Genomic DNA, 22,096 nt, shown 5'->3' with positions numbered 1-22,096 from the left:
TATAATCATTATAGTTATAGTAATGATAATTGTTGAAACTCCATTCTGACACAGTCAAATGAATACTGATTGTTTAGTATGGTAGAGAGCCAGGGTACTTGAGCTGTGGCTGGCGAACCGCATGAAGCTCTTCTGGAGACTCACTTGGACCCTTGGCCCTCTTTATCAGTATTACAATATGTACATAATTTTTTGTCTCGTGATACTCCACGAAAATCAATGATATTTATTGTTTAGAAAAAATGCACAAGACAAAATATATGTTGTGGGTCCTGTTTTTAAGGTACCATGGTACCAAACATGTTCAAATAAAATTGTGGCTATTCAAGTAGCCATATAGAGTACAAGTTGTATTTTATGATATCATGACTCTGAAGAGTAGGCAACCTGCAGAACATTCGCAGCCATGTACGAAAGCCTTTAATAGTAGTTAAGTCTCAATATCATTGGAACAGTTGATATTGTAATCAAATAGGTATTAGACGACGTTACTTCCTATATGAAAATGATATCACAATAAGGAACTGAGAATAATTAGAATTAGAAGCATATAAGTACATTTTGCATAATTAATAAAAGCAAAGATAGTAGTGCCTTGAAACTTGGCCACAGATGTACATCAGTCATGGACATATCTCAGGGTTTATGTATCATTAAATCTTCTTTACAATCTCAAATAGAAACAGTTCATAGTTGAAACTAACAAAAACATGAAGTCAAGATACTTAATCAAAATCTTCTTTAATGTCAAATCTTGGTAATAAAGAAGTAATTTCGATGACAAAAATTTAAATGGACATAGTTTCTTGTTGCCAATGCTAAAAACACGACCAACCCCTACGATTCAAATGACATCAACGAAAAATAGCGACTGCATCAGTCGATGATCGGCACATTTCACCAAACAGTTCTTGGATAGATGTCATAGATCAGTCTTGCCTTTGTCGGTATCTTTCGACGAATCAGAGACCAATGGGTGACAGGTGCATGTTTAATTAAAACAAATTAAAGGGATCAATGGAATTAATCGTCCTTTAGTTTATTACTTCGTGCCAGTTACATCTGTATAGAAGAAGATTACGTCATTTAAATGATCATACACTGGCGAACATGCTCGTCGACCATTTTAAGATTAAAACACGGAAGATTGAACTTGTTGGTTTAAAAATCCGTAAAAATCGAAACTAACAAAACAACAATCTTTCAAAATTGAAATGGAACATGGAGTTATAGAAAAAATGAACTTAACTATAACAAGTACATGGTGTATAAAAAAATAGCAAACTTAAAACACTATACCTACCACAGACACGTCGATAAGGTATTCAGTAATTATGCTCGTTGCTATAACGTACGACAGTTGCCTCAGTTGAGTAGAAGCTCCATGGAATTTCCTCTTCGAATGATTCATTTTATCGATCGTTGTTTTTCAAATGATGGAGATTCTTCTTACGTCCCGGAAGGCTATAAATAATTAAGAAAGAGGATTAGTTGAGTCATTTCTTCGATCGCTTTAATCCGCCTAGGCAATTGAAACTCCCTCAAGTAAATGTAACGTAGAAAGGAAAAACAGAATTTTTGTAATCTCGTGATTAAAATCGAATGGAAACACCGAGGAGGCCCAATCGAGCTACTACCGCTTCAGTTTCCGTTTCTGGTTGACAGGGGAGCGCGCCGAAGACGCGGAGGAAGATCGACGCGCCGAACACTGACCTCCCTCTACTACTTGGCCGCGTGTCCTTGGCCTTGAAACGAGAACGTGTTTCGAGAGATGAAATTCAACCGCCGACAGGTGGAACGATAATTGCTTCACCGTCATAGAGAGGTGCGTAACGCGCACCTTTACTTTCGCTCCGTTACGGAATCGGAGAAGCCTCTCTTCGTAGAGTCAGCAACAGGGGATGAGGAAAGAGAAGGGGAACGAGAGCAAAGTACAGAAAACGCTTGATGGGAATGATAATGGAAAATAATTACCATATACCGTGGAGAAACGGGAACAAAAGGCTTGAGGGAAATTCCTTCGCAATTTTTTTGAGAAAGAGGGAAAGGAGAATCAGAGTTCCTGTTGTGGAGGAAGCTCAAGGATATGAAGAAATAGTGTTTTTCTTATAGTTTGCTAGATACAGAATATCTGCTTTTAAAATAGCTACAGTTTTACTTCGAAAGACGAAAACGATTGATTTTCGCACGATTTTCCTGGTTAGACTTCGAAGTCACACGTGATTCAGGGCTGCTCGATTTTGCATCACCTGATTTTTACTTTTCATAGTGAAGGACAAAACGGAATTGGTAACGGTACACCTGTGCGTCCCTGACGTTTCTGCACGCATTGTGCTTTGTCAGGTCAAATATAGGTATGTATTCGTAATCAAATCGTATTTTGAAATCTCTATGTGCAGATGCGACGATAATAAGTCTGCGTCACGTGTTTTCGAAGTGATTGCCAAACGAATAGGAAAATTCGACTGGAAGTTTGCGCTGCCTACAAACTGATAAGACCGTCCTTGCAGCTGCTTATGGCACGCATCATGCAATTTGTCTTGTGATTTATTGTTGCTACTGTGGTCTGATAAATCGAAAGAAATTTCAGAAATTTCAGAAACTGGAGTAAAGTGTCAGGAAATATATGTAATAATCTGTGAAGTGTAATTCGAAATCAAGAGAACGCATTCAAGAAGAGGGAGGAAATTGTACGATTCGTCAAAACTTTAAATAATTCAATGCGATAAACATAACTTAGAGTATCACACATCCTCCTTTTACTATTAATTTTAATGACTCTGATAATATGGTATAAATCTGATTATCTAGAAGTGTTATAAATCTTCTAAAGTTCCTTATATAACAATTTGAAACAGCAACATTGTTTATTTGTCACTGAAACAGGGTCTTAATAATTTGCATCGTTATCAATAATTGTCAACCTATAAAAGCGTATTTACTATGCTATTAAGGATTTATTATGCAATAAGGAAACTACTGTACTGGGATAGAGTCGTTTACTGTTACTGTGTCTGACTTGAGACTTATTCTACTGTCAGTGTGCATTAGTCAGGTCAGACACAGTAATCAGTAGAATAAGTTCCGAGTCAGACACATTTCATGTGTATTTTAGGCGTTTTCTCAAGCTCGTCTATATTCACTTTTGTTTTGTTTTAGCATGTAGAATCACCCCTTAAAATTTCTAACACCTTTAGTCGAACACTCTGTAGAACAATAATCTATATTCGAACTTCGGGGAGGCTCTAAAGAAAGCCTTTTTACCATTTTCGAATCAGGTGTAATAATTTTAATTCCTACCACTAGTAGTGTTGTAATCGTCTGTTAGACTGAATCGATAATGTCGGGTGTGACATGAAAATGATAAGAGGGTTCGCAAGTTTCTCGAACGTGTGGCTGAAATATAACATTGAGTGATAAGTCTGTGTAATACTTTATCAATGACTTGCATCACTGGATAACATCAAATCAAGATCAAATGTTTCTTACCACTGTCAGATGACGCGACTCTACGCTGTCGTTTTAGGCCTACAGAATTAAAAGAATTTTGGGTTTATTATAATAATTATTAAAGTTAACTATGCCTTCTCGAGGCGAAGATATATTAAAAGGCTTTCAAGTGTATCCTTTTTTTACGTGAAAATGTTTATTTTTATTCAAAATACATCATACGTAAATGTGACACTTTTGTAGGTTAGGGTAAACTATTAGAATAAATGTTATTTAATTTGTAATATTAAGTTACGTACAATTATCTACCTTAACAGTCATTTACTATAGAAATTGGATGAATTTAAGAGATGCAGATAGTGGTAAAATACTATGGCAGGGTAACGAAGATTTGTAAGTAAACATAACCTGTATCTTTACAGTAGTATAATATTTTCTGTTTTAATTAGGTAACATTATTTATTTCAGGTCTGTTCCTGATGTTGAACATGAAGCAAGAGTACCAAAGAAAATTCTGAAATGCCGTGCCGTATCACGGGAAATTAATTTCAGTTCAGCAGAACCAATGGAAAGATTTAGGTTAGAACAGAAAGTATTATTCAAAGGCCGCTGTTTGGAAGAATGGTTTTTCGAGTTTGGTTTCGTCATACCCAATAGTACAAATACATGGCAAAGCTTAATTCAAGCTGCACCGGAAAGTCAAATGATGCCTGCCAACATATTAAAGTAAAGGAATACTTTTCCTTAAATTACAAACATAAATTTTACAATCTTTCGTTAATTATTAATACCTCTTTGTTTTTCAACAGTGGAAATGTTGTCATAGAAACAAAATTTTTTGATGATGATCTATTGGTCTCTACGAGCAAGGTTCGCCTGTTTTATGTTTAAACTTGTTCTATTCAGTCCTTTGGGTAATACGTGGGTCCAACTAATGTGTTTTATTACACCCTCTTGGAATGGAATAATAAGAATTATAATAGCATTAAAGTTCATATTGAACATTTACTTTATAATGCACTTACTGTGATATGTACACATGCTGAATGTATTTTCTCACAAAGTTCTCTTAAAACTGGTACAACCAGTTTCAGCACTGTTTTAGTTTTAAGTAAGCCTAACGAAAAATTAGTGGTGATGCTTGAACTGCTTGAACGCGCACTGTTAAAACACAATGCAACTTTCTTCATCAAGTATGAATGAATGTAACAAAAATTTTGTACATATTGTGATACACAACACGAATAAAAATTTATGTATAATAAATATATAATTTAATTTATTTTCTTTTTATTAGTATAATAAAACCACGACTAATTTCATATTATAAAATAAATTTCTATATGTTTTAATCGAAACTAGTACACTAAATTTCCATGAGCTGACATACGAGAAAGTCGGTTAGCAAATTGAACGCAAATCGAGAAATACTAATTATTCAATAAAAAACAAAGATTTGTAAAAACATAATAAACACATAAGGGTGGGGAAAAAAGCTAGATATACGTTTTTTCCACTGTACACTCGGCTATTGATTCGTGGTGTACAAGTAATACATTTTTGAGGCTTCACTACCCCTCTTGAGGGAGTTCACGTTGAATATACTCCTATCCCCTACCCTGTCTGCATCGCACAGGTGTAAGGAAAAAAAAGGAAGAAAAGAGAAAAGAAATAGCGGAGTTGCGGAGCCACTGTGGTATCCACACGAACTTCTCACAACCTGGTAGTGATTCAATTACCATTAGCCTATCCTTCATCGGTCTATCGTTCGTTTAGCGTACTCAGTGTTCAACTAATTAATTAATACGGCGATCACCACAAGAAGTCAAGTGCCAATAGGATGGATTTGAAAGAAGAAGACGAAAGTGCAATTGAAAGTGGCAGACAATTGTTTCTGGTGGGCGCACCGCGGGATCCTTTGGTATCAGCTGGAGCGATCGTCGCCTCTGCTGGAGGACCAGACGAGATCAACCCCGGAGGAGATCTACAGTCGACTGCTCTAGCTGGTCTGATAGGCGCGCAATCTTCCTCGGTTTGCTTTCCTACAAAATTCTGTAAGTGCACCCTGCCACCCCAGACCTGATTTAATTAACTGCCACTCTCTTCTACCTGTCGGCCCGTAAGTTGGGGCAGTCCTCAATTAAATTATTGCTAAATGCATTAAGCGAATCGGCAGCCCTTGTTTTAAATAGAGTTAGTGGTAATCAGTTTAACAGTTATGAACCGTTTTACTTACGTGTGAATTCAACGCGATTAAGCATAGCCGAGAGCTAGCGCATGAATTCGCGAGACCCTTCCTAAATGTTTGCTAAGCAAGTCAACTGTGCTCCACGACTGCAGTAATTAAGTGTGCTCGATGCATTTTCGTAGCCTACGACTTTTCACCAAGCCCGGGAAGCGAAGACAGACAACCATCTGGAGTCGGCAAGAGAAAGCAACGTAGATATCGCACTACGTTCACCAATTTCCAATTGGAGGAACTGGAAAGAGCTTTCCAGAAGACACACTATCCCGATGTATTTTTTCGAGAAGAGCTTGCATTGCGCATCCAGTTGACAGAAGCTAGGGTGCAGGTAATATGCTGTTCTATCACTTGGACAGATGCAATAGATAAGTCATAAATCTCGATAAATCACTATTCCTAGGTATGGTTTCAAAACAGAAGGGCAAAGTGGCGAAAACAGGAGAAACAATGCAAAGTGGCCACTCACTTGACTTCTCATTTGCCACCATCTGATTGTCAGGAAGTACAGCCACAGCAACAACAGCAACAACAACCAGATCACTTGCTCCTGGAACCACCATTGGGTAGCCCACCACCCATATATCTTGGAATGGAATGGGCAGGTTTTTCACCATATAGTAACACAGCTACTACATCTCCTCTTGTTGTCAACAGTATGAACAAGCCATTGGAGTCAGAAGCAGATGACAATCCCTTATTAGATCCAGAGCTGTTGCAACTGAAAACTCCACGTTCCTAATAATACTAATTCCAGCCTATACCGTAGCGTAGCGCGTCGATAATATTCCTTTTATCGTATTAAGTAATATTTTTAAAAAGTAAAATGCCTAGTGCAAACGGTTCTTTATGACGTCACCTGAATTTTCTCATGTATCGTGCAATATATAACCAGTAAATACTGGTTTATTGTAAGTAATTCAATAATACGGGACCAAAGTGTCGTTACAGACAAACAAGAACAAAAAATTAAAACTCGAAATACTTCGACTATTGTTATGTAGATTTTGTAAGAATATAAATATAGATTTATTCTTCTTCCAAGTTCAATAGATCCCAACAATAAGCAATAATAGATATACTTTGCAAATAATAATTAAATCTGTACTTTCTCCTAAGAAATCACCGATCAGAGTTTATCCCAACATAAAATAATAACGTCAGCTTTATTCAGTGTGCATACATATATTACAATTCATTGAATCAACTAAGCTTATTAATTGGTTGATTTAGGAGCACGTAAGCAATTCAAGATGCTTCCTCTGACCTTTCAAACGAGATAGACGTTCGAGATTCCTCGTCCGAGATTCATCGCGTCCCAAGAATGATACAAGATATTAATAAGATTAACGAGTCCTCGATGAAATATATTTAATCAGAAAAAATCCTACACTGGTTAATCGTTTTATCAAAAATTGTTAACAAACTGTTCTTGCATCGTGAATGATCAAGAAGCATCCCGAATGAAATAAATTAACGATGGTGACAGATGGTACAATAAAATCATGCGACGTACAAATACTCATCTGCGTTGTTCGGCGTACGTTCGATGTATTGCTTATCTATGAGAGTTTCGATACATTTTTTGATCATACCGATCGAGGGTGCAAACGTAACCTTAGATTGACTTAGTACCTGGAACAATAACATTAGCAATACGATTCAATTGTATCATTCAAAATAACTGTCACGAAACGTTCAAAATAAAATCTCACCTCTTGTACAAGTTGATTGTGTCTCAAAGCTCTACGACTTTTCATAATGCGAACTATGGCTGCTTGCAGGTACAATTTTCTGTCGTCATCAACACTTCGATGTGTGGCCTCTGTGTCATGATTTTCGTGTGGCACATCCCGTTGCAACGCACCAGTTATACGAAACTTCGTTCTCTTATTCGAGTAATCAAAATTAAGTGTTAAAACCGTATCCTCTAGCAGTTCTCCTTCCGACGATTTCTTCAGAATCTTACAGTCTACCAAACTAGCAGCATGCTTGACCAATTGTTCGTGCGTTAAACGTAGTGAGGTAGCAGCTTCACGGCATTGTATCGAATTGCAATGTTCGAAAAGTAGCAAAAGTGCCATTTGGTATGTTTGTACAGTAACCAAGTAAGGTTTCTTTAAGTAATTGAACTTCACCTCGCCTTGACAAAGATGATGCAACCAAGTGAGTTTTCGTCCACTGAATTGTGCATGGTAGAACGCTTCGAAAGCTCGTATAGATTTTTCTAATTGTTGACAGATATGAAACGGCCCTGATGCTGGTGGCATACCCAAAGGCCAAGCGCCAGCTTGCAACACGTACACTACAAAACCTATACCCAATTGATGTTCGCTATCCCCTTCTCGCAAGCTTGCAGCAAATTTGGCATTTAAGTCTGCCGAGACCGACATGTCAGTAAACATTCGATGAAGTTTGTTTGTGAATTCGTAGCCACAGGCTTGTTTTAAACGGTCGATCATGGATTCTTCTGCATCCATCGATTGCGACTGTTGATGTATTAAACGCTTTGCGAGCATACGTGCGTAAAATTTTTGAAAGACATCCTTGTCATCGACATATTTGAACACAGTTATACAACGTCCTAACTTTTCTTCAACTTCCACCTCTGACGCGGCTTTAGCGGATTTTTTCAGTAAAGAATCACAATATCTAGCTAGCTAAATTATGAGCAACAAAACTTGAATTAATCGCAACAGAAATTATTCGCGAATGAGAGTTAGTAACTAGAAAACCACTCACTAGTTCAGGTGCTCTGGCTGGTTGCCGAGGAACAGGCCTATGATTCACGACGGCTGAACAAGCTTTATCGAGAGCAGTCACAAAAGCTTGATCCGCTTTAAACACGTCTTTAATCAATTCCGAATATTTATGATGCACATGCAATATGCTTTCCACGAATTGTGTGTGTACCTAATATAACACAATTATAAGGTATTGTATTATTTTTGTGAATAGAAAATTTAAGATCCATTATTGCCCTTTTTCTTACATTTTCCCCCTGTAAAGATTCGATTGCCTGCAATCCTTGCTGTGTGATGTGTTGAGTTAATTTCTGTACAAGTGGAGTCAATCCATTGGGTATTGGCCTTAACAATGGATACAGGAGGCTTAAATCTCTTCTACGTTCATTTTCTATCATACTTTCTGCTTCCGCATGAAGCCAAGCCACGTGCGTGGCTATCATTTCCTCCTCGCAGCACTGTTTCACCTACAAAATATTACTGTCGAACAACCAACTATTTTAAATTAATTGAGTCTTCACGTAATATGCAAGAAAGGAAGCATACTTTAGGCACGGAGCTTGCATGGAGAAACTTATGAGCACGAAGCTCTTCCTGAATAAGTTGAGACGTAACTCTTTCCATATAATGCGTTATATCAGATTGCTGCCGCAACTGAAGCGCTTGCCTTGTATAAAATTCAGCACTAGCTTCTAGAAAAGGTGTTTCAAACATTTCTTGATACATCTACAACAAGACAAATCATGTAAAAAATTTGTCAATAAACGCAGTAAATGATAAATTAATGTGACATAAATAATTACATCCAGTTGTCCTACTAATTTATATTCTCCTACTCGTACGAAACTTTGAATCACGCCGCAAATAACTTCTGTACTTGCTTTCTCAGCTTCGCCAACTCGGTCGGCATGAATGCTTTCTAATAGCTGAGAGACAAGTTGTTTTTTTAATGGTACAATCATTCTTTTTTTCCAAATATCTAAACCAAGCTCGCCTATCTCCATTTGTTCTTGATAATCAGCATTCATAGTGGAAGACATGCCATAGATAAGTTCTGCTTCCGAAAGCTTTTGCTTCTTAATATGTTGCTGATTCAAGTATAAGTACAGGCAGTGTAAATAATTAATGCCTTGCGAGTATTGGGTCCAAGCACGATGGTATGCCTGGAGCAAGCCTGATTCACCTTGAGCATAAACTGTCATTAACAACTGGAAGACATGATTGTCTAAAAACTTTTTTGTTTTGTTGTACAACTGGTCTGCGAGTGGTTCTGGATATGCCACGCATAAGGAATACACATCGCTAAAATGAAATATAGGTCACATATATATTCCTTTAAATATATCTAACTTTGAAATTTCATCTTCTTAATCAATAAATTCTGTATCATACCTGAATCTCTCGTTCCAAGTAGCACGTGGAACATTTGATAATGTTATTACACCCTTCACAGTCTCTTCTAATAAGTTCCATGTTTTTTGAAAGTCAACTCGTTTAGGTTTCAGTGACATCCTTTCATGTGATCAGAAGAGCGTCAAGGAATTATGTATACAAAGTCACTACAATTGTCAAACTTATAAACCTACAACAGCAACATCAATAATAGGATTGAATTATAATTCACTTGTAACAATGACAAAGCATGAAAACGTTTGAAGAGAATCACCATAGGAAAATTAAAAATGAAAAGATCAAAAGAGGTTAACAACCAAGCAACTACGATATATTCCAAGAATAATCTTTGAACTATAGGTAAAGACTACGTTTGCAAGGCTTTGTTCGAGCGTTTTGTACACCGGTGGTTTAAAAATAACATAAAAGTAAAATACGTCGCGGACGTATTTTCATTTCATGGTCGCCCCAAATTTCTTTTTACTGAAGCGTCTCTTTCATAAACAACCGACGCACAATCAGAAATTATTTCTTGGAACATGTTTCTAGCGCAAGTAGATCAAATTGACCAGCACTCAAGCGTTGTACATTTCAACTGAACGACATAAATCGTTCACAAATCGTCAGAGAACTTGAACCAGAAATAATCATTTCTTTCATCAAAATTGCGATTTATTGTCAACGGTAAAATTCAGCTAGTCGAAAGGAATGGACGCGATCGTTGAACGAATTATAAATCGCACGTGTAAACGCGTGTGTTAGGAACTACAGCTGACTGGTAAACCATCCAGATGGTCATGATCGAAACCACTAACCAAAAACTCGTGGAAAGAGCGGTTTCGAAACTCTCAGGTATACGATTGCCGATCGATCGCAATCTTTGTCGAAACAAGTCCCTCGGCCACGCTTATCTTCGTTATTTCGTTCGAATCATTCCCTGTCGCAAAATACATGACATTTACAATGACTTGTCTTCATCGAACACATTTTCTCTTTCTATCCCCCCTTTTCCCTCTTTCTCACTCTTTCGCACTCTCTCGCTCTCTCTCTTGTCCCTTTTCTTTTCTCACGTTACCACTTCACCTGCCACTTTCGAAAAGTCGTTTGTTTCACTTTCGAAGAACAAAGCGTCCACCGTCTAACACACTAATTTTTATCTAGTCTCTCTACGTTAACGTATTATAAACACAGGACCCTAAACTGTCTCGAATTTCTCAATAACATCGCAGAGCCATGTTTTTCCCCTTTGCTCTTGACTCTTTCTGAGATTTTGGTGGGGATGATAGAGCACTTAGATTCAACGAGAGACTCTGCACTGTCCTGAAAACGACTCCATGTTGTTGTCATGCCTATTCAAAACTTGTGTAAAATTTACACATTTTTTTTAATTTCACCATTGTATTTTCATCCCTCTAAATGTACTCAGTTGATGGACACAGTAGGCTATTATTAAATTTGGACTTTAGTTAAGAAAATGACACAGCTTAGGCAGAATAATTGAAACAGAAGAGCAGTTATTTTCCCGCGTATTTTGCGCGTATAGTGTTCCGAAATAATATTCAATTAAAAATAAATATATATATTTATTAGAATCGAAATATAGTATTTCGTGAATGGGTTTACAATGGTAAATAAATTGAAATGCATTTATTTTATACCTTATTTTAAATATAATCCAACACCACAACGATAACAGAATCCGAACTCCTTTGCATTTCATGTTTCATGATCGTGATTCGCGTTCTGAGGTGCATTTCAAACTGTGTTGGAGTTTAATCTTTGCTGGATTTTATAAAATCTCTTGAAGATGGTAATTATGTTTTGATTGAATATGGTAGTCTGGTAGATCTCTCTGAAATCTTGAAATTCTGATTACATTTGTATTTGAATGTATTAAAAATTCTAAAAAGATAGAAGGAGGTTATGTTACTGTCAAATATACCGATGACACTGCACGTTTTGTAAAGTAATAGAAAATAAGGAGTTTTACTCTTTTCGAGAACTTAATTTACCATTTAGATTTAGTTCTTGAAGTCATGTCTTTGATTTAATCCTTATCGAGTATTGAATGTTATTAAACAGTAAATTAATGTTAGTAAACCCTTTTTTCTTTTTTAGAGTATTTTAGCTTATAATGGAGGAGCTGTCATAGCAATGAAGGGCAAGAATTGTGTGGCAATAGCTGCAGATCGTAGATTTGGTATCCAAGCACAAACAATAATATGTGATTTTCAAAAGATCTTTGAAATGGGTTCTCATTTGTACCTCAGCCTCCCAGGCCTTGCTACTGACACGCAAACAGTAATGGAGAGGCTACGCTTTCGATTGAATCTTTATGAACTAAAAGAAAATAGAAAAATTCTCCCTAAAACATTTGCATCAATGGTCTCAAATTTGTTATATGAGAGAAGATTTGGACCTTATTTTGTAGAGCCTATTGTTGCTGGTTTGGATCCTGTTACATACGAACCATTTGTATGTAATATGGATTTAATAGGATGCATAAGTTTGCCTGGAGACTTTGTAGTAGGTGGAACATGTAGTGAACAACTTTATGGAATGTGTGAGTCGCTTTATGTACCAGATATGGAACCAGATGATCTTTTTGAGACTATTAGCCAAGCTTTAGTAAATGCTTGTGATAGAGATGCAATATCTGGTTGGGGAGCTATTGTCCACATAATGTAAGTTGTCTTATTTGTTGTTTCTCTTTTATCTATTTTTTGTATTGCAATACTAATACCTAATTATAAATTACAGAGAGAAAGATAAAGTTACAACAAGAACTGTCAAAACGCGAATGGATTAAACTATCCCTTATGCACATGTTTGTAATATGTATAAATTTATGCCTTGGAAACATTTCTTCAGCAGATATGTATTCTGTCTAAATAAATTAATAATTTTCAATAAACAGAATTCAAAATCACATATTCAGTCTATTCATACAATTATTGACATGTAAAAATTTAATTTAATGCAAATAAATTTAGTGATAAACTGTTATCTATGCGATAGCAAGTGTATGTAGTATATAGTACAGCAGCCATATTTTTCTTGAGTATTTATAGGTTATGTTTCTGTAGTTCGTGGATCGTGTTGAGCTTGGAACGATTTAAACCAGAAATTTGTAATATAATGTGTAAATATATATAGCAAAGACATACTATAATGGCTGTTAATAAATTATGCACAGCCATTCGGCAAATGACAATATGTAAACAGAGTACGTACAATATTTAATTTTGAAATAATCTTACGAAAGCATAACCTTTACCATTACTTTATAGTAATGAATCTTTCGAGTACTTATTAAAAACTACGTGTACAATTATTTTGTGATTATTTCAGATAATATTATTGGGAGATATTGCTCATCATATCTATCAAAAGGGCAAAATGATATTTTATCATTACATACTTCAAGCAATAGATTAGTTGTAATGCAACCTGAAACACGCATTACATTTGTGCCCAAAACGCTAAATATAGATTTTGGAAACTTAGATAATGTTTCAAAAAAGAATATAATCGAAATACCATTTAAAAATATACCATCAATGGAAGATCCTCTGAAACAAAAACCTAGTCAACATGATTTTCCATTAGAGGATAAATCAATAGAACTTCCTTCTACTGAAAATGTTATAGAAAAACTGGCAGTTCGATTAGTAGTAATTAGGAGAAAAAAGATGAAAAAACATAAGAGAAGAAAGCTGCGTAAAAGAATGAAATTTGTATGGGCCAAGATAAGACATAAACGTAATGTGTTAAAAGAAAAAGTATTTCAAGCAGAACTATTTGCAAAGATTGAAGAAGCTGAAGCATTTGATGCAAAGGAACATGTCAAAGAAAGAATTGCTCTTTCAGAGAAGGAAGTAATACGAAAAACCTACAGAGGAGAAGTATTACCAGAATCAATGATAAAGGAATTTTTAGAAAAAAAAAGAGTAGCAAAGGAAAACAAGCGTAATAAAATTCGTTTAAAGCTTGACTAAATGTATGTACCAAGTAAATAAACTTTCTATAACCTAACACTATTGTAGTTTAATTTCAATTATTTCATTAATTAAAAAATTTTGTATACAAGGTTAATATAATACAATATAAATTGCCTTGAAACTTAGTTTATAAAAAGTGTTTTTAATATTACCCATCTTCCAATGAATTTTGATCTGATTTAATAGTATTAAAGCATACAATGAATATACTAAAAATGATGAAACTTATAAAACAATGCTTATATTGCAAAAACTCAAATACAGTCGGCCGCGTTTTTCTTTTACAAATATTCTTATTTATATATTTAACAATTACGTTCTTAATTTGATCACATATGTACAAATGTTATAATACTACAATATAATAAATAGCACCTTTCGGTCTTATGCATGCATTGAAAAATGTTTAAGACACAATTATAACATATACGCTTCTGAAAAATATATTCGCTTAAGAGTATATGACAGTTTTTAACAGCGTGAAGTATTTTTTATAAAAAAATATACGCGCATCATTTATGTCTCCTTTAAAAAACATACACTTTACATTATATAGTCTTTAGTCAATAAATATGTGTGTCATTGTAAGTTAAAATAGACCTATGTAAAAATGAAAAAAAATATGGGAGTATCGACAGTGAAGTCTTACTATCGTGCAATTGACTTGAGTCGATTCCCCAAGTCTTTTGGTTACATTGTCAGCTCTACTGCTCATTTGCTTTAAAACGAAATAAAAATTCCGTTCGTTCTTCTGATGCTAAAAGTTGTCGTGTATTAAAAATATCAATATATCGACTTTAATGATCGATGTTAAAACTGTGATTCAAATTTTTCATATTTGTTCAATGGAAGACATTCTATAAGATATTTGCATTAATATTAAAGTCTGTAGCATGAACATTTTCAGGGTAATACTTGGCCCTTTTTTACTTCTAAAACCTTTGGTTTGTTTCTACTTATACTGCCAGTTCTTAAGTTACTATTCCTACCAGAAAAGTAGTCCTCTATTTCCTGAAGCGTTTTGCCTTTAGTTTCAGGAAGACATAAGTAAAAGTATATTGTACCAAATAATGATATACAACCGTAAAGTATAAAAGTACCATGCCGAGTAAGTGCACTAGCTAAGAACGGATACGTTTTAACTACCATGAAAATAAAGGAGTGGGCTGCCATGGTAGTTAAACCGCCAATAATACCGCGTATTTGTACTGGATATACTTCACCTATCATTATCCAAGGAATGACAAGAAAACCAAGAGTACAAGTTACGGTGTACGAAAATATACATAAAACAGGGAACCAAGTGGCAACGAATGGAAGATTATTTACGGCCCAATAATTTTTTAGCCACATGTACCCACCCAAACCTATCATGGAAAGCCCACAGCCTATAGAAGAAACCATTGTCAGAGGTCTTCTTCCACATTTTCTGCATAAGATACAAGCTACAATAGTCGACCCCAATCTAACTAAACCGAGAATCACTGCGGCTAAGTACTTATTTAAAGTTGCTCCTGAGTCTTTAAAGATTTCAACGGCATAGAAAGTTATAACATTTGTACCCGACCACTGATATATTAGGAAGTACAAAACTAACAGAGCGAACGGTTTCAAAGCGTTAGGTTTTAAAAGGGCGCACATTATTTCGCGGAATCCTGTCAAACGCTTAATATTGTTCTTATTGGAGAAATTAATAAGTGTTTCCATTTCCTGATTAATATTGTAGGTGCTGCCGCGGAACTGCTGCAAAGCCTTTCGCGCTTTTTCCGGTCTACTCCGAGATATTAGGTATGATGGTGTTTCAGGGAAGAAAAACATTAGTAATAGAGCAGCGAGGGGGATAATTCCACTAATTGCCGCACAAATATTCCAAGTCAGTACGCTTCCTAGCGCGTACTCAATTAATACACCAGTGCTGACTCCAATACTTGCAAAAGCAGTCAACATTCCCCTGAGATGTGGCTGAGTCACTTCTCCAGTGTAGACACGAGCTGGAGCACCCACCATGCCTGATCCAAGTCCCACGAAAAATCTTCCAGCTAGTATCATATTAATATCAGTTGCAAATGCAATTAATATCCACCCTAGTAATGCTGGAATCTCTGTGATAATGAGAGATCGTTTTCTCCCAAAGACATCCATCAGGTATCCAGACACTAGACATCCAATAGGAGTACCAATGGAGGACACACTTGCTATATGAGGAAGAAAATACCATTTGTTATTACGAATATATGAGAGAGTGTACATTTTATAACTTAAAGATGTTTCTTTACCTATCCATGATTCTTCTGTAGATCCTTCAACAATAGGAATAGTACTATTTGGTTCTTGTAATTGTGGAAGTGCAATGGCAGAAAAACCAAAGGTCATGCCTGTGTTAATAGTTCCTAGTTGTGCCACTACAGCTGCAAGAACTTGTTTAACAACACTTGCATTAATATTTTGACCTCCCCCTTCTGGATCAGTCTGTGCATTGTTTGAATCCTCTCCAGACTTTTCATCTTCTAGCGTGTTAGTTCGATGGATCTTTGGAAGTACTGATGAATCCACCAAAGAGGATTTTTCTGAATTGGGTACATCACCATTTTTTCTGCAACACAAGTTCAAAGCTATGTTAATATATATCTTTTCTAAGAAACGAGAAATATATTCTCCTTGTATCAGTATTTTTCGTAACAGTTGATTTTGAAGAATTCTTATCAAACGTATTTACAATGCGATAAAACTGATTTGTAAAAACGAATTTGAATCTCTATAAATCAACGAAATTAAGAAAGCATTTATCAAACTTATCATATAACTAGACATAAACAGTATCTATACGTGCCCATAGTGTAAATCTATCAGCTATGAGATAGTTATTTTTATGAAACGTAAATATAGATAAAGATTAATATATCTAAGGCTGTATGCAAATAATCAATACTGTATTCTTTTTAAAAATTAATTATAGAATTATATTAGCCCCTTATATACAGAGCACTGTCACTTGCAGAACTACACGTGAAATGTGCCTGACTTGAGGATCCATTCTACTCATATCACTGCGTCTGACCTGGCTGATGAAAGTCGGCAGTAGAATAAGCCCCGTTCCGAGTCAGACACAATTCTCGCGTAGTTTAGATCCATTTTTTACATTTAATAACTCAAAAACGAAGCCTTAAATGTAATTTCGTCAATCTTAATTTTCGTTTTATACTAGCATGTAGAGTTTCGTACATCTGTTATCGACTCTGTATTATATAACGTACGATAAATGTCAGAGTAGCGTTTAAAAAGAATAACATGCAAGGGATGCTTTAGAAACTCTTAGTATTCTTAGCCATAGGAAATTTTCATTGTTGCTAAGACCAATGTTAGGCACACGCTGTCAATGATGATTCACGTGCGTGCGTCGAACTTGTACGTGATTTTAATGTGACGAACAGTCATTCTTGCTAAGAAACACGTAGTACGTAGAAAACCATTGCAACCATCGCATGGCTCTTTCTATACCATACAGTTACTTCTTATAACTAAATATAAGGAAAACAAGAATGTACTTCTACTTGAGAACTTTTACTCATATTCTACTTAATTCCAACAGTAATTTGCATTCTTGCAAGTCTTAAAAATAACGATGCATCGGTGAACGTTCAATGCAACTAAATTGTGCAATTGTTCAATTCCATAAAACGATAAATACCACTGATTACACTGCTTTCATTTGTGGATTTCTTGTTAATAATGTATTCGCTTGTGCAGCACTTAAAACATACAGTGCCAGACAAAATATGAATATTCCTAGATTTTTTTGATAAAGAAATGTCTACCACTATACGCGAGATTCCACTTTATACATACAAGTATAGCTACTGAGTATTTTCTACTAGAATATAGACGAGTATCAAACGAATTCTTACAATTAAAATACTTTCTTCGATATCGAGAAAAAGTATGCAGTTGCATATAGCCTTAACCTGTATCGTCGAGATTCACCTCGAAAGCTAAAATAAACCACACGTGTGGAAAGGATAATAAAATACGTCCATCGGGAACTTCGAGCCTGACAGTGTGACTCGTTCAAAGTCTCGTTGTCTATTCCAGAATGTTTACGCGTTCACGCGGTGAAGCTTCTCAAAATATATATTTCCCGCTTAAAACTGCAAGCTGAAGTCTTTCGTAACTAGTGAACTACTGTGGCTGGCAAAAGAAAGTTTAAGAAGCAAGTAAAATGAAGAAACAGTAAACACAGTAATTTTACAAGGCAAATTGGAAGCTTAACTGACAAAAAAAAGAATAACAGATAACAAAAAACGTCGCTCAGTCACGAGAGGATTAAGTTTTTCTATCTCGCTGAGAAAATATGTAAATGTTCAGTTCATTGTCGACTTTGTTCGAGACGAAATTGTTATACTTAAAATACACTCTTCCCGTTTTGTTTCTTATGGATTGTTGTCGCTCACGTGCACGTGCCCAAAAGATTCACAAATTTTGGCACGACACAATCGAATTATTTTCGTCTCTGCGTTGCGAGAAAGGGTTCAAGTGTACACAAGTACATAATGCAGGCTCCTCAGCCACACAATTTCTTCGACCACAATCGGCCCTGATCATCGCGAGTATATTAATAGCCTAATTACATCATGCATGTTTGACAACGGAAAATGCAAAAGTAGCGCGTGTGAGCTCGAACAATCAAATGTGAACGCTTGGCTCTTTGCGACAAGTGTTACGGAATCGAATCGTATCAAGTGCTTCTTGATCTTCTCGATTGATAATGATTCACGTATCAACGCGTGCACGGAGAGGAATTGAATAAATTAAATATATTTTTATATATCTTTTGATCTTTTGAAACAGTAATAAAGGTATGCTGGAATTGTTGGAATTGGCAATTCTAAATAAATTGTAAATCAGTCGATTGAAAGATTTCTAAAATCACGAGTGAATTCTAAATTCTTTTAATTAGAGAACAAGTGTTCTCTATTTAAAACGTTTTAAAGAGATATTTCAAAACATTTAAAAACAAAATCATTCTATTTTCATGAATATATTAATGAAAACGTTTAATTAAAATCTGGTAATCAAGATCTAAAAACATCTGCTAATGATTATGCATACAGGAAAATAAGCACTGCACGAGTGGTAACAGGTCTAAACATACGTATTAGTTCTATCTGTGTACAATGGAATAACCTGTTGTCTGGCCATTCATCAACGACACTACTTGACTACGCATATTAATAAACTTAATTATATGAAGCTACAGTACATAACAGATTATTACCAGAAACGTCGTAATTACGAGGTGTCGATGCACTTTCAGATAATACTTTAAACGTTGTATTTACGACACAATCAATCAATTAAACGCTATACGTTTACACAACGTAAAATTCGTGAGCTATTAGGATAATAAAGTAAATGATATTTTTCGTCCATGGACTTTCATAAATATAATTTAACAAAGAAAGAGAAATAGAAAATTAGAAATAGGATAGAAATAGAAAATAGAAAATTTTAAGAAAATAAATAAACAACAGATATTTAAGAGCAGACGATAAAAATTTCTAAATATAACGTTTTCTATATGCATGTATGACAGTTAAGGAAAAGTTAGTCGCACAGTAACGACGATAACGCAAAAATTAGTATCACCGACATTGACGAATCAAGCGGAAAGCAAGTACTTGAGGAAAGACTTTCGTTACTTTCACTTAACACTAAAACATCGATGTTTGTTATTCCTCTCAGGAGATCCTAAAACTAGGATCGTTCGTCAAAATGGTTTCCTCTACATTACTCTTTATCTTATCTCTGCTCATATTTGACTCACGCATTATTTATGTTCGACTTTGCAGAGCCAAGTAGTTAAAAATCAAAGGTGTATAAAACAAATAACCAACCGACTGTTAAAAATAATGGAATAAACTTTTTGTCTCGAAACGTATAATCAACTATTTGAAATTGAGTTTAAAAATAACCACGACGTTCCCATGGGCACACTAAGTTCACTGTATTCGAATGTTTACACGCGACTGTGCTCCACAAACATAATATATATTCTCTGTCATCGCGATGAAATCACAAAAACAGTAACTAAAAATAAATATAATGTATCATACTATATACACGCCCAGTGAAAAATTTGTAGTCATCTACTAATCTTTCTTTAATTTCTATTTAAGTTACACTATGTAGCAGAGCATATTCTGCTGGAAGTCATTATTTGCAACAAAATAATTACAATGTTCTCTGTATCAATAGAATGCAATAAATGAATGCAACTTGCTATCGTTACGAAAACAGGATATTAAAGAAAGTAATCTTGACATCCTTCAACTCAGAAACTGATTTTAGGCTTCTGTCCAGTAGTACAGCTAACGTTCTATTTAACTCTAAATTAAGAGTTGACTGAATACGTTATCTCGAACCGTTGCTGCCCATTTCAATTTCAAATACTACTGGCAGAGTTTTATCGTGCACCACGTGCGACCGAAGAACGAGGGCATCGTGCCCGCGCGAAAACAGGAAACAGAAGAATCGCCTAGAATCGCGTGTCTCGTACTTACTCTGCCACGATGTTCGTCATATTGATCCCCTGCTGTTGCTTCCCTCGAAGCGACCGTTTCGATGTAAAATATCTACAGATTATTTATACGTATCAATATCACAGTCAAGTCGATCACAATGTTACGAACACTACGAAGAGACAGGCATCGTTCGTCGCCTCTTCAGTCCTTCGTCGCGTCTCTTTGTTATCTTGCCGTCTCTGTCGCTCTTCTTTCGCCCCTCCGTGCCTCTGGCAGCGTAATTACGCACTACTTCCCGAAAACGCCTCCTTCACGCACGGAAAATTCTTCGATCGCCAATTGTACGTCCCGTTTCGTAAAATCCAACGGACGTCTTCTTCCATGGACAACGAAATTTTCACCTGACTGACGTATCCCCTTTTGGTGTTCCTGCGAGGTCCAGCGTCGTGCGTCGATGAGAATCGAGCGAGATACGCAGCCGATCGGAATGGAGAACGAATTAAAATGCAAAGACACAAGGCTCGATGACAGAGCGCCGAGGGAAATGAAATTGTTTGCAACGCTTGTTTGCGTCAGGACACGCGCGAAGCGAATGTACTCGTGATACCAGCCGGTGAAGCTTTATATATATGGCAGCGACCAATCCCTTCGGCTGGTTCAGCTCGCTCGAACCGACGGTGGGGGTAGCGCGCGAATTTTGTTGACCCGCGTATGCGCTCAAGCTACGGTCGCGCTTATAAAGAGGTTCTTGTTTGAAGCAGCTCGGCTTCGGAGCAGGAGAGCAGGACGAATTGGGTTCGAAATGTTAAATTAATGATCAATTTTTAAATCTTATGTGTAGAACCGAATTCTTATATTTCTATGAAGATTAATTATTTAAAATATTGAGCGTTAACTTTTTTTTAAAACTGTATTTTTTTTAAATTGTATGTTCCTGTGATTTATGTCTATTTCATATGGTTCATCGAGTTTTTAACACTTAGAGAAATACGTAGAGTAGACTGTGTTAAAATATTTTTATGGTTCTGATTTGTGTGAGATAATTTTAGTATGTATTAATCTGGTCAAGTAAAAATTTGTATCTTAACGATACAATATTATAATAATAATATTTCAAGGTTTACGAAATGAAATATTTTGAATTCTTGAAATCAGTTTCCTGACCCTTGAAGTATTGAATATAATACATGAAGCTTTCACATTTACTAAATGAAGAAATATGAATATTTAAATAAGGTTATCTTATTAAAGATTTATTGAATAATTAAATCCTAACATTAAAGCAAAAATTACAAATAATAATTTTTGAGAAAAGTGAAACACAAAAGGGATATTAAGTGTTAAATCATGAAATGTACAAATGAACGTTCACCGATCCCATTTTAAAACCAAGGTATATAGGTCGTAACAACGCGTAATCTACTTTCGAATCGATAAGAGTAATCACGTGGATTTGATCATTTGTTTATCTAAGAAAAATATAATACCGTATCACCGGGCGGTTCTGCCAGACTCGTGACTGAATTTGTCACGATTGTTGTTCGTGAAACACGATATTGACGAGAGGCTGGCCTCCCCATGTGACTCTGAATGTGCTCAACGAGATAAAAGATACTTGTGTGAAAAAGGGGGAAAAAATTGCCTTTTTAAATGATTGGCTGTAATTTACAGGATGACCCTAGGATAGAACAGCTCAATTTAGTAAATATATAGCTTATAACTATGAACTGATTGTGTGTGAATACAAGT

The 22,096-nt window shown here is 35.6% G+C and overlaps 6 protein-coding genes across 10 annotated transcripts; 4 read left to right on the top strand and 2 right to left on the bottom strand.

Annotated features, from left to right (window-relative positions):
* Positions 1-3,502: 3,502 nt before the first annotated feature.
* Prbp (Prenyl-binding protein) lies at positions 3,503-4,398 on the top strand. Its single transcript, XM_076384044.1, has 4 exons — positions 3,503-3,621; positions 3,781-3,843; positions 3,919-4,176; positions 4,260-4,398. The coding sequence occupies exons 1-4, from the start codon at positions 3,581-3,583 to the stop codon at positions 4,339-4,341; spliced, it is 444 nt and encodes a 147-aa protein (XP_076240159.1). The 5' UTR covers positions 3,503-3,580; the 3' UTR covers positions 4,342-4,398.
* A 799-nt stretch (positions 4,399-5,197) lies between these two features.
* LOC143182800 (uncharacterized) lies at positions 5,198-6,434 on the top strand. Its single transcript, XM_076384040.1, has 3 exons — positions 5,198-5,504; positions 5,821-6,023; positions 6,096-6,434. The coding sequence occupies exons 1-3, from the start codon at positions 5,291-5,293 to the stop codon at positions 6,432-6,434; spliced, it is 756 nt and encodes a 251-aa protein (XP_076240155.1). The 5' UTR covers positions 5,198-5,290.
* Positions 6,435-6,839: 405 nt separating this feature from the next.
* Cul2 (cullin 2) lies at positions 6,840-11,099 on the bottom strand. 4 transcript variants are annotated; one of them, XM_076384032.1, is made up of 9 exons: positions 10,852-11,099; positions 10,644-10,765; positions 9,829-10,018; positions 9,240-9,738; positions 8,983-9,162; positions 8,685-8,903; positions 8,435-8,605; positions 7,408-8,352; positions 6,840-7,327 (listed from the first exon to the last, which is right to left on the bottom strand). In XM_076384032.1, the coding sequence occupies exons 3-9, from the start codon at positions 9,945-9,947 to the stop codon at positions 7,196-7,198; spliced, it is 2,265 nt and encodes a 754-aa protein (XP_076240147.1). In that variant the 5' UTR covers positions 9,948-10,018; positions 10,644-10,765; positions 10,852-11,099; the 3' UTR covers positions 6,840-7,195. The 4 variants fall into 4 exon arrangements, with proteins under 4 accessions (XP_076240147.1, XP_076240148.1, XP_076240149.1 ...); XM_076384033.1 differs by having other exon boundaries at positions 10,912-11,099; XM_076384034.1 differs by lacking the exon at positions 10,644-10,765 and having other exon boundaries at positions 10,912-11,099.
* On the top strand, positions 10,535-12,759 carry Prosbeta3 (proteasome subunit beta type-3). Of its 2 annotated transcripts, none has more exons than XM_076384043.1 (3): positions 10,535-10,680; positions 11,947-12,512; positions 12,589-12,759. In XM_076384043.1, exons 2-3 carry the CDS (start codon positions 11,983-11,985, stop codon positions 12,635-12,637), a joined length of 579 nt encoding a protein of 192 aa, XP_076240158.1. In that variant the 5' UTR covers positions 10,535-10,680; positions 11,947-11,982; the 3' UTR covers positions 12,638-12,759. The 2 variants fall into 2 exon arrangements, with proteins under 2 accessions (XP_076240158.1, XP_076240157.1); XM_076384042.1 differs by lacking the exon at positions 10,535-10,680 and adding an exon at positions 11,454-11,638.
* A 90-nt stretch (positions 12,760-12,849) lies between these two features.
* On the top strand, positions 12,850-13,863 carry LOC143182801 (uncharacterized). Its single transcript, XM_076384041.1, has 2 exons — positions 12,850-13,054; positions 13,180-13,863. Exons 1-2 carry the CDS (start codon positions 13,000-13,002, stop codon positions 13,824-13,826), a joined length of 702 nt encoding a protein of 233 aa, XP_076240156.1. The 5' UTR covers positions 12,850-12,999; the 3' UTR covers positions 13,827-13,863.
* A 393-nt stretch (positions 13,864-14,256) lies between these two features.
* LOC143182799 (facilitated trehalose transporter Tret1) lies at positions 14,257-20,526 on the bottom strand. Its single transcript, XM_076384039.1, has 3 exons — positions 20,387-20,526; positions 16,106-16,422; positions 14,257-16,024 (listed from the first exon to the last, which is right to left on the bottom strand). Exons 1-3 carry the CDS (start codon positions 20,404-20,406, stop codon positions 14,733-14,735), a joined length of 1,629 nt encoding a protein of 542 aa, XP_076240154.1. The 5' UTR covers positions 20,407-20,526; the 3' UTR covers positions 14,257-14,732.
* Between the last annotated feature and the right edge of the window lie 1,570 nt (positions 20,527-22,096).

Source organism: Calliopsis andreniformis, chromosome 9, assembly GCF_051401765.1.
Source record: "Calliopsis andreniformis isolate RMS-2024a chromosome 9, iyCalAndr_principal, whole genome shotgun sequence".
Lineage (NCBI taxonomy): Eukaryota > Metazoa > Arthropoda > Insecta > Hymenoptera > Andrenidae > Calliopsis > Calliopsis andreniformis.
The sequence above is the reverse complement of the archived record's forward strand: the minus strand, read 5'-3'. Positions and strand labels throughout refer to the sequence as shown.

What these genes read in the sequence shown, in the direction of transcription:
- Prbp (XM_076384044.1), top strand. Translation starts at nt 3,581, where the DNA reads ATGCCTTCTCGAGGCGAAGATATATTAAAAGGCTTTCAAGT. An exon ending in ATATTAAAAGGCTTTCAAGT is followed by an intron (nt 3,622 to 3,780) that starts GTATCCTTTTTT and finishes CATTTACTATAG; the next exon opens with AAATTGGATGAATTTAAGAG. An exon ending in ATGCCTGCCAACATATTAAA is followed by an intron (nt 4,177 to 4,259) that starts GTAAAGGAATAC and finishes GTTTTTCAACAG; the next exon opens with TGGAAATGTTGTCATAGAAA.
- LOC143182800 (XM_076384040.1), top strand. Translation starts at nt 5,291, where the DNA reads ATGGATTTGAAAGAAGAAGACGAAAGTGCAATTGAAAGTGGCAGACAA. An exon ending in TTGCTTTCCTACAAAATTCT is followed by an intron (nt 5,505 to 5,820) that starts GTAAGTGCACCC and finishes GCATTTTCGTAG; the next exon opens with CCTACGACTTTTCACCAAGC. An exon ending in TGACAGAAGCTAGGGTGCAG is followed by an intron (nt 6,024 to 6,095) that starts GTAATATGCTGT and finishes CACTATTCCTAG; the next exon opens with GTATGGTTTCAAAACAGAAG.
- Cul2 (XM_076384032.1), bottom strand. Translation starts at nt 9,947, where the DNA reads ATGTCACTGAAACCTAAACGAGTTGACTTTCAAAAAACATGGAACTTA. An exon ending in ATGCAAGCTCCGTGCCTAAA is followed by an intron (nt 8,904 to 8,982) that starts GTATGCTTCCTT and finishes AATATTTTGTAG; the next exon opens with GTGAAACAGTGCTGCGAGGA. An exon ending in ACAATCAACTTGTACAAGAG is followed by an intron (nt 7,328 to 7,407) that starts GTGAGATTTTAT and finishes TTATTGTTCCAG; the next exon opens with GTACTAAGTCAATCTAAGGT.
- Prosbeta3 (XM_076384042.1), top strand. An exon ending in GGAGCTATTGTCCACATAAT is followed by an intron (nt 12,513 to 12,588) that starts GTAAGTTGTCTT and finishes TATAAATTACAG; the next exon opens with AGAGAAAGATAAAGTTACAA.
- LOC143182801 (XM_076384041.1), top strand. Translation starts at nt 13,000, where the DNA reads ATGGCTGTTAATAAATTATGCACAGCCATTCGGCAAATGACAATATGT. An exon ending in AATGACAATATGTAAACAGA is followed by an intron (nt 13,055 to 13,179) that starts GTACGTACAATA and finishes TGATTATTTCAG; the next exon opens with ATAATATTATTGGGAGATAT.
- LOC143182799 (XM_076384039.1), bottom strand. Translation starts at nt 20,406, where the DNA reads ATGACGAACATCGTGGCAGA. An exon ending in ATGACGAACATCGTGGCAGA is followed by an intron (nt 16,423 to 20,386) that starts GTAAGTACGAGA and finishes CTTGTGTTGCAG; the next exon opens with AAAAAATGGTGATGTACCCA. An exon ending in TACAGAAGAATCATGGATAG is followed by an intron (nt 16,025 to 16,105) that starts GTAAAGAAACAT and finishes TTCCTCATATAG; the next exon opens with CAAGTGTGTCCTCCATTGGT.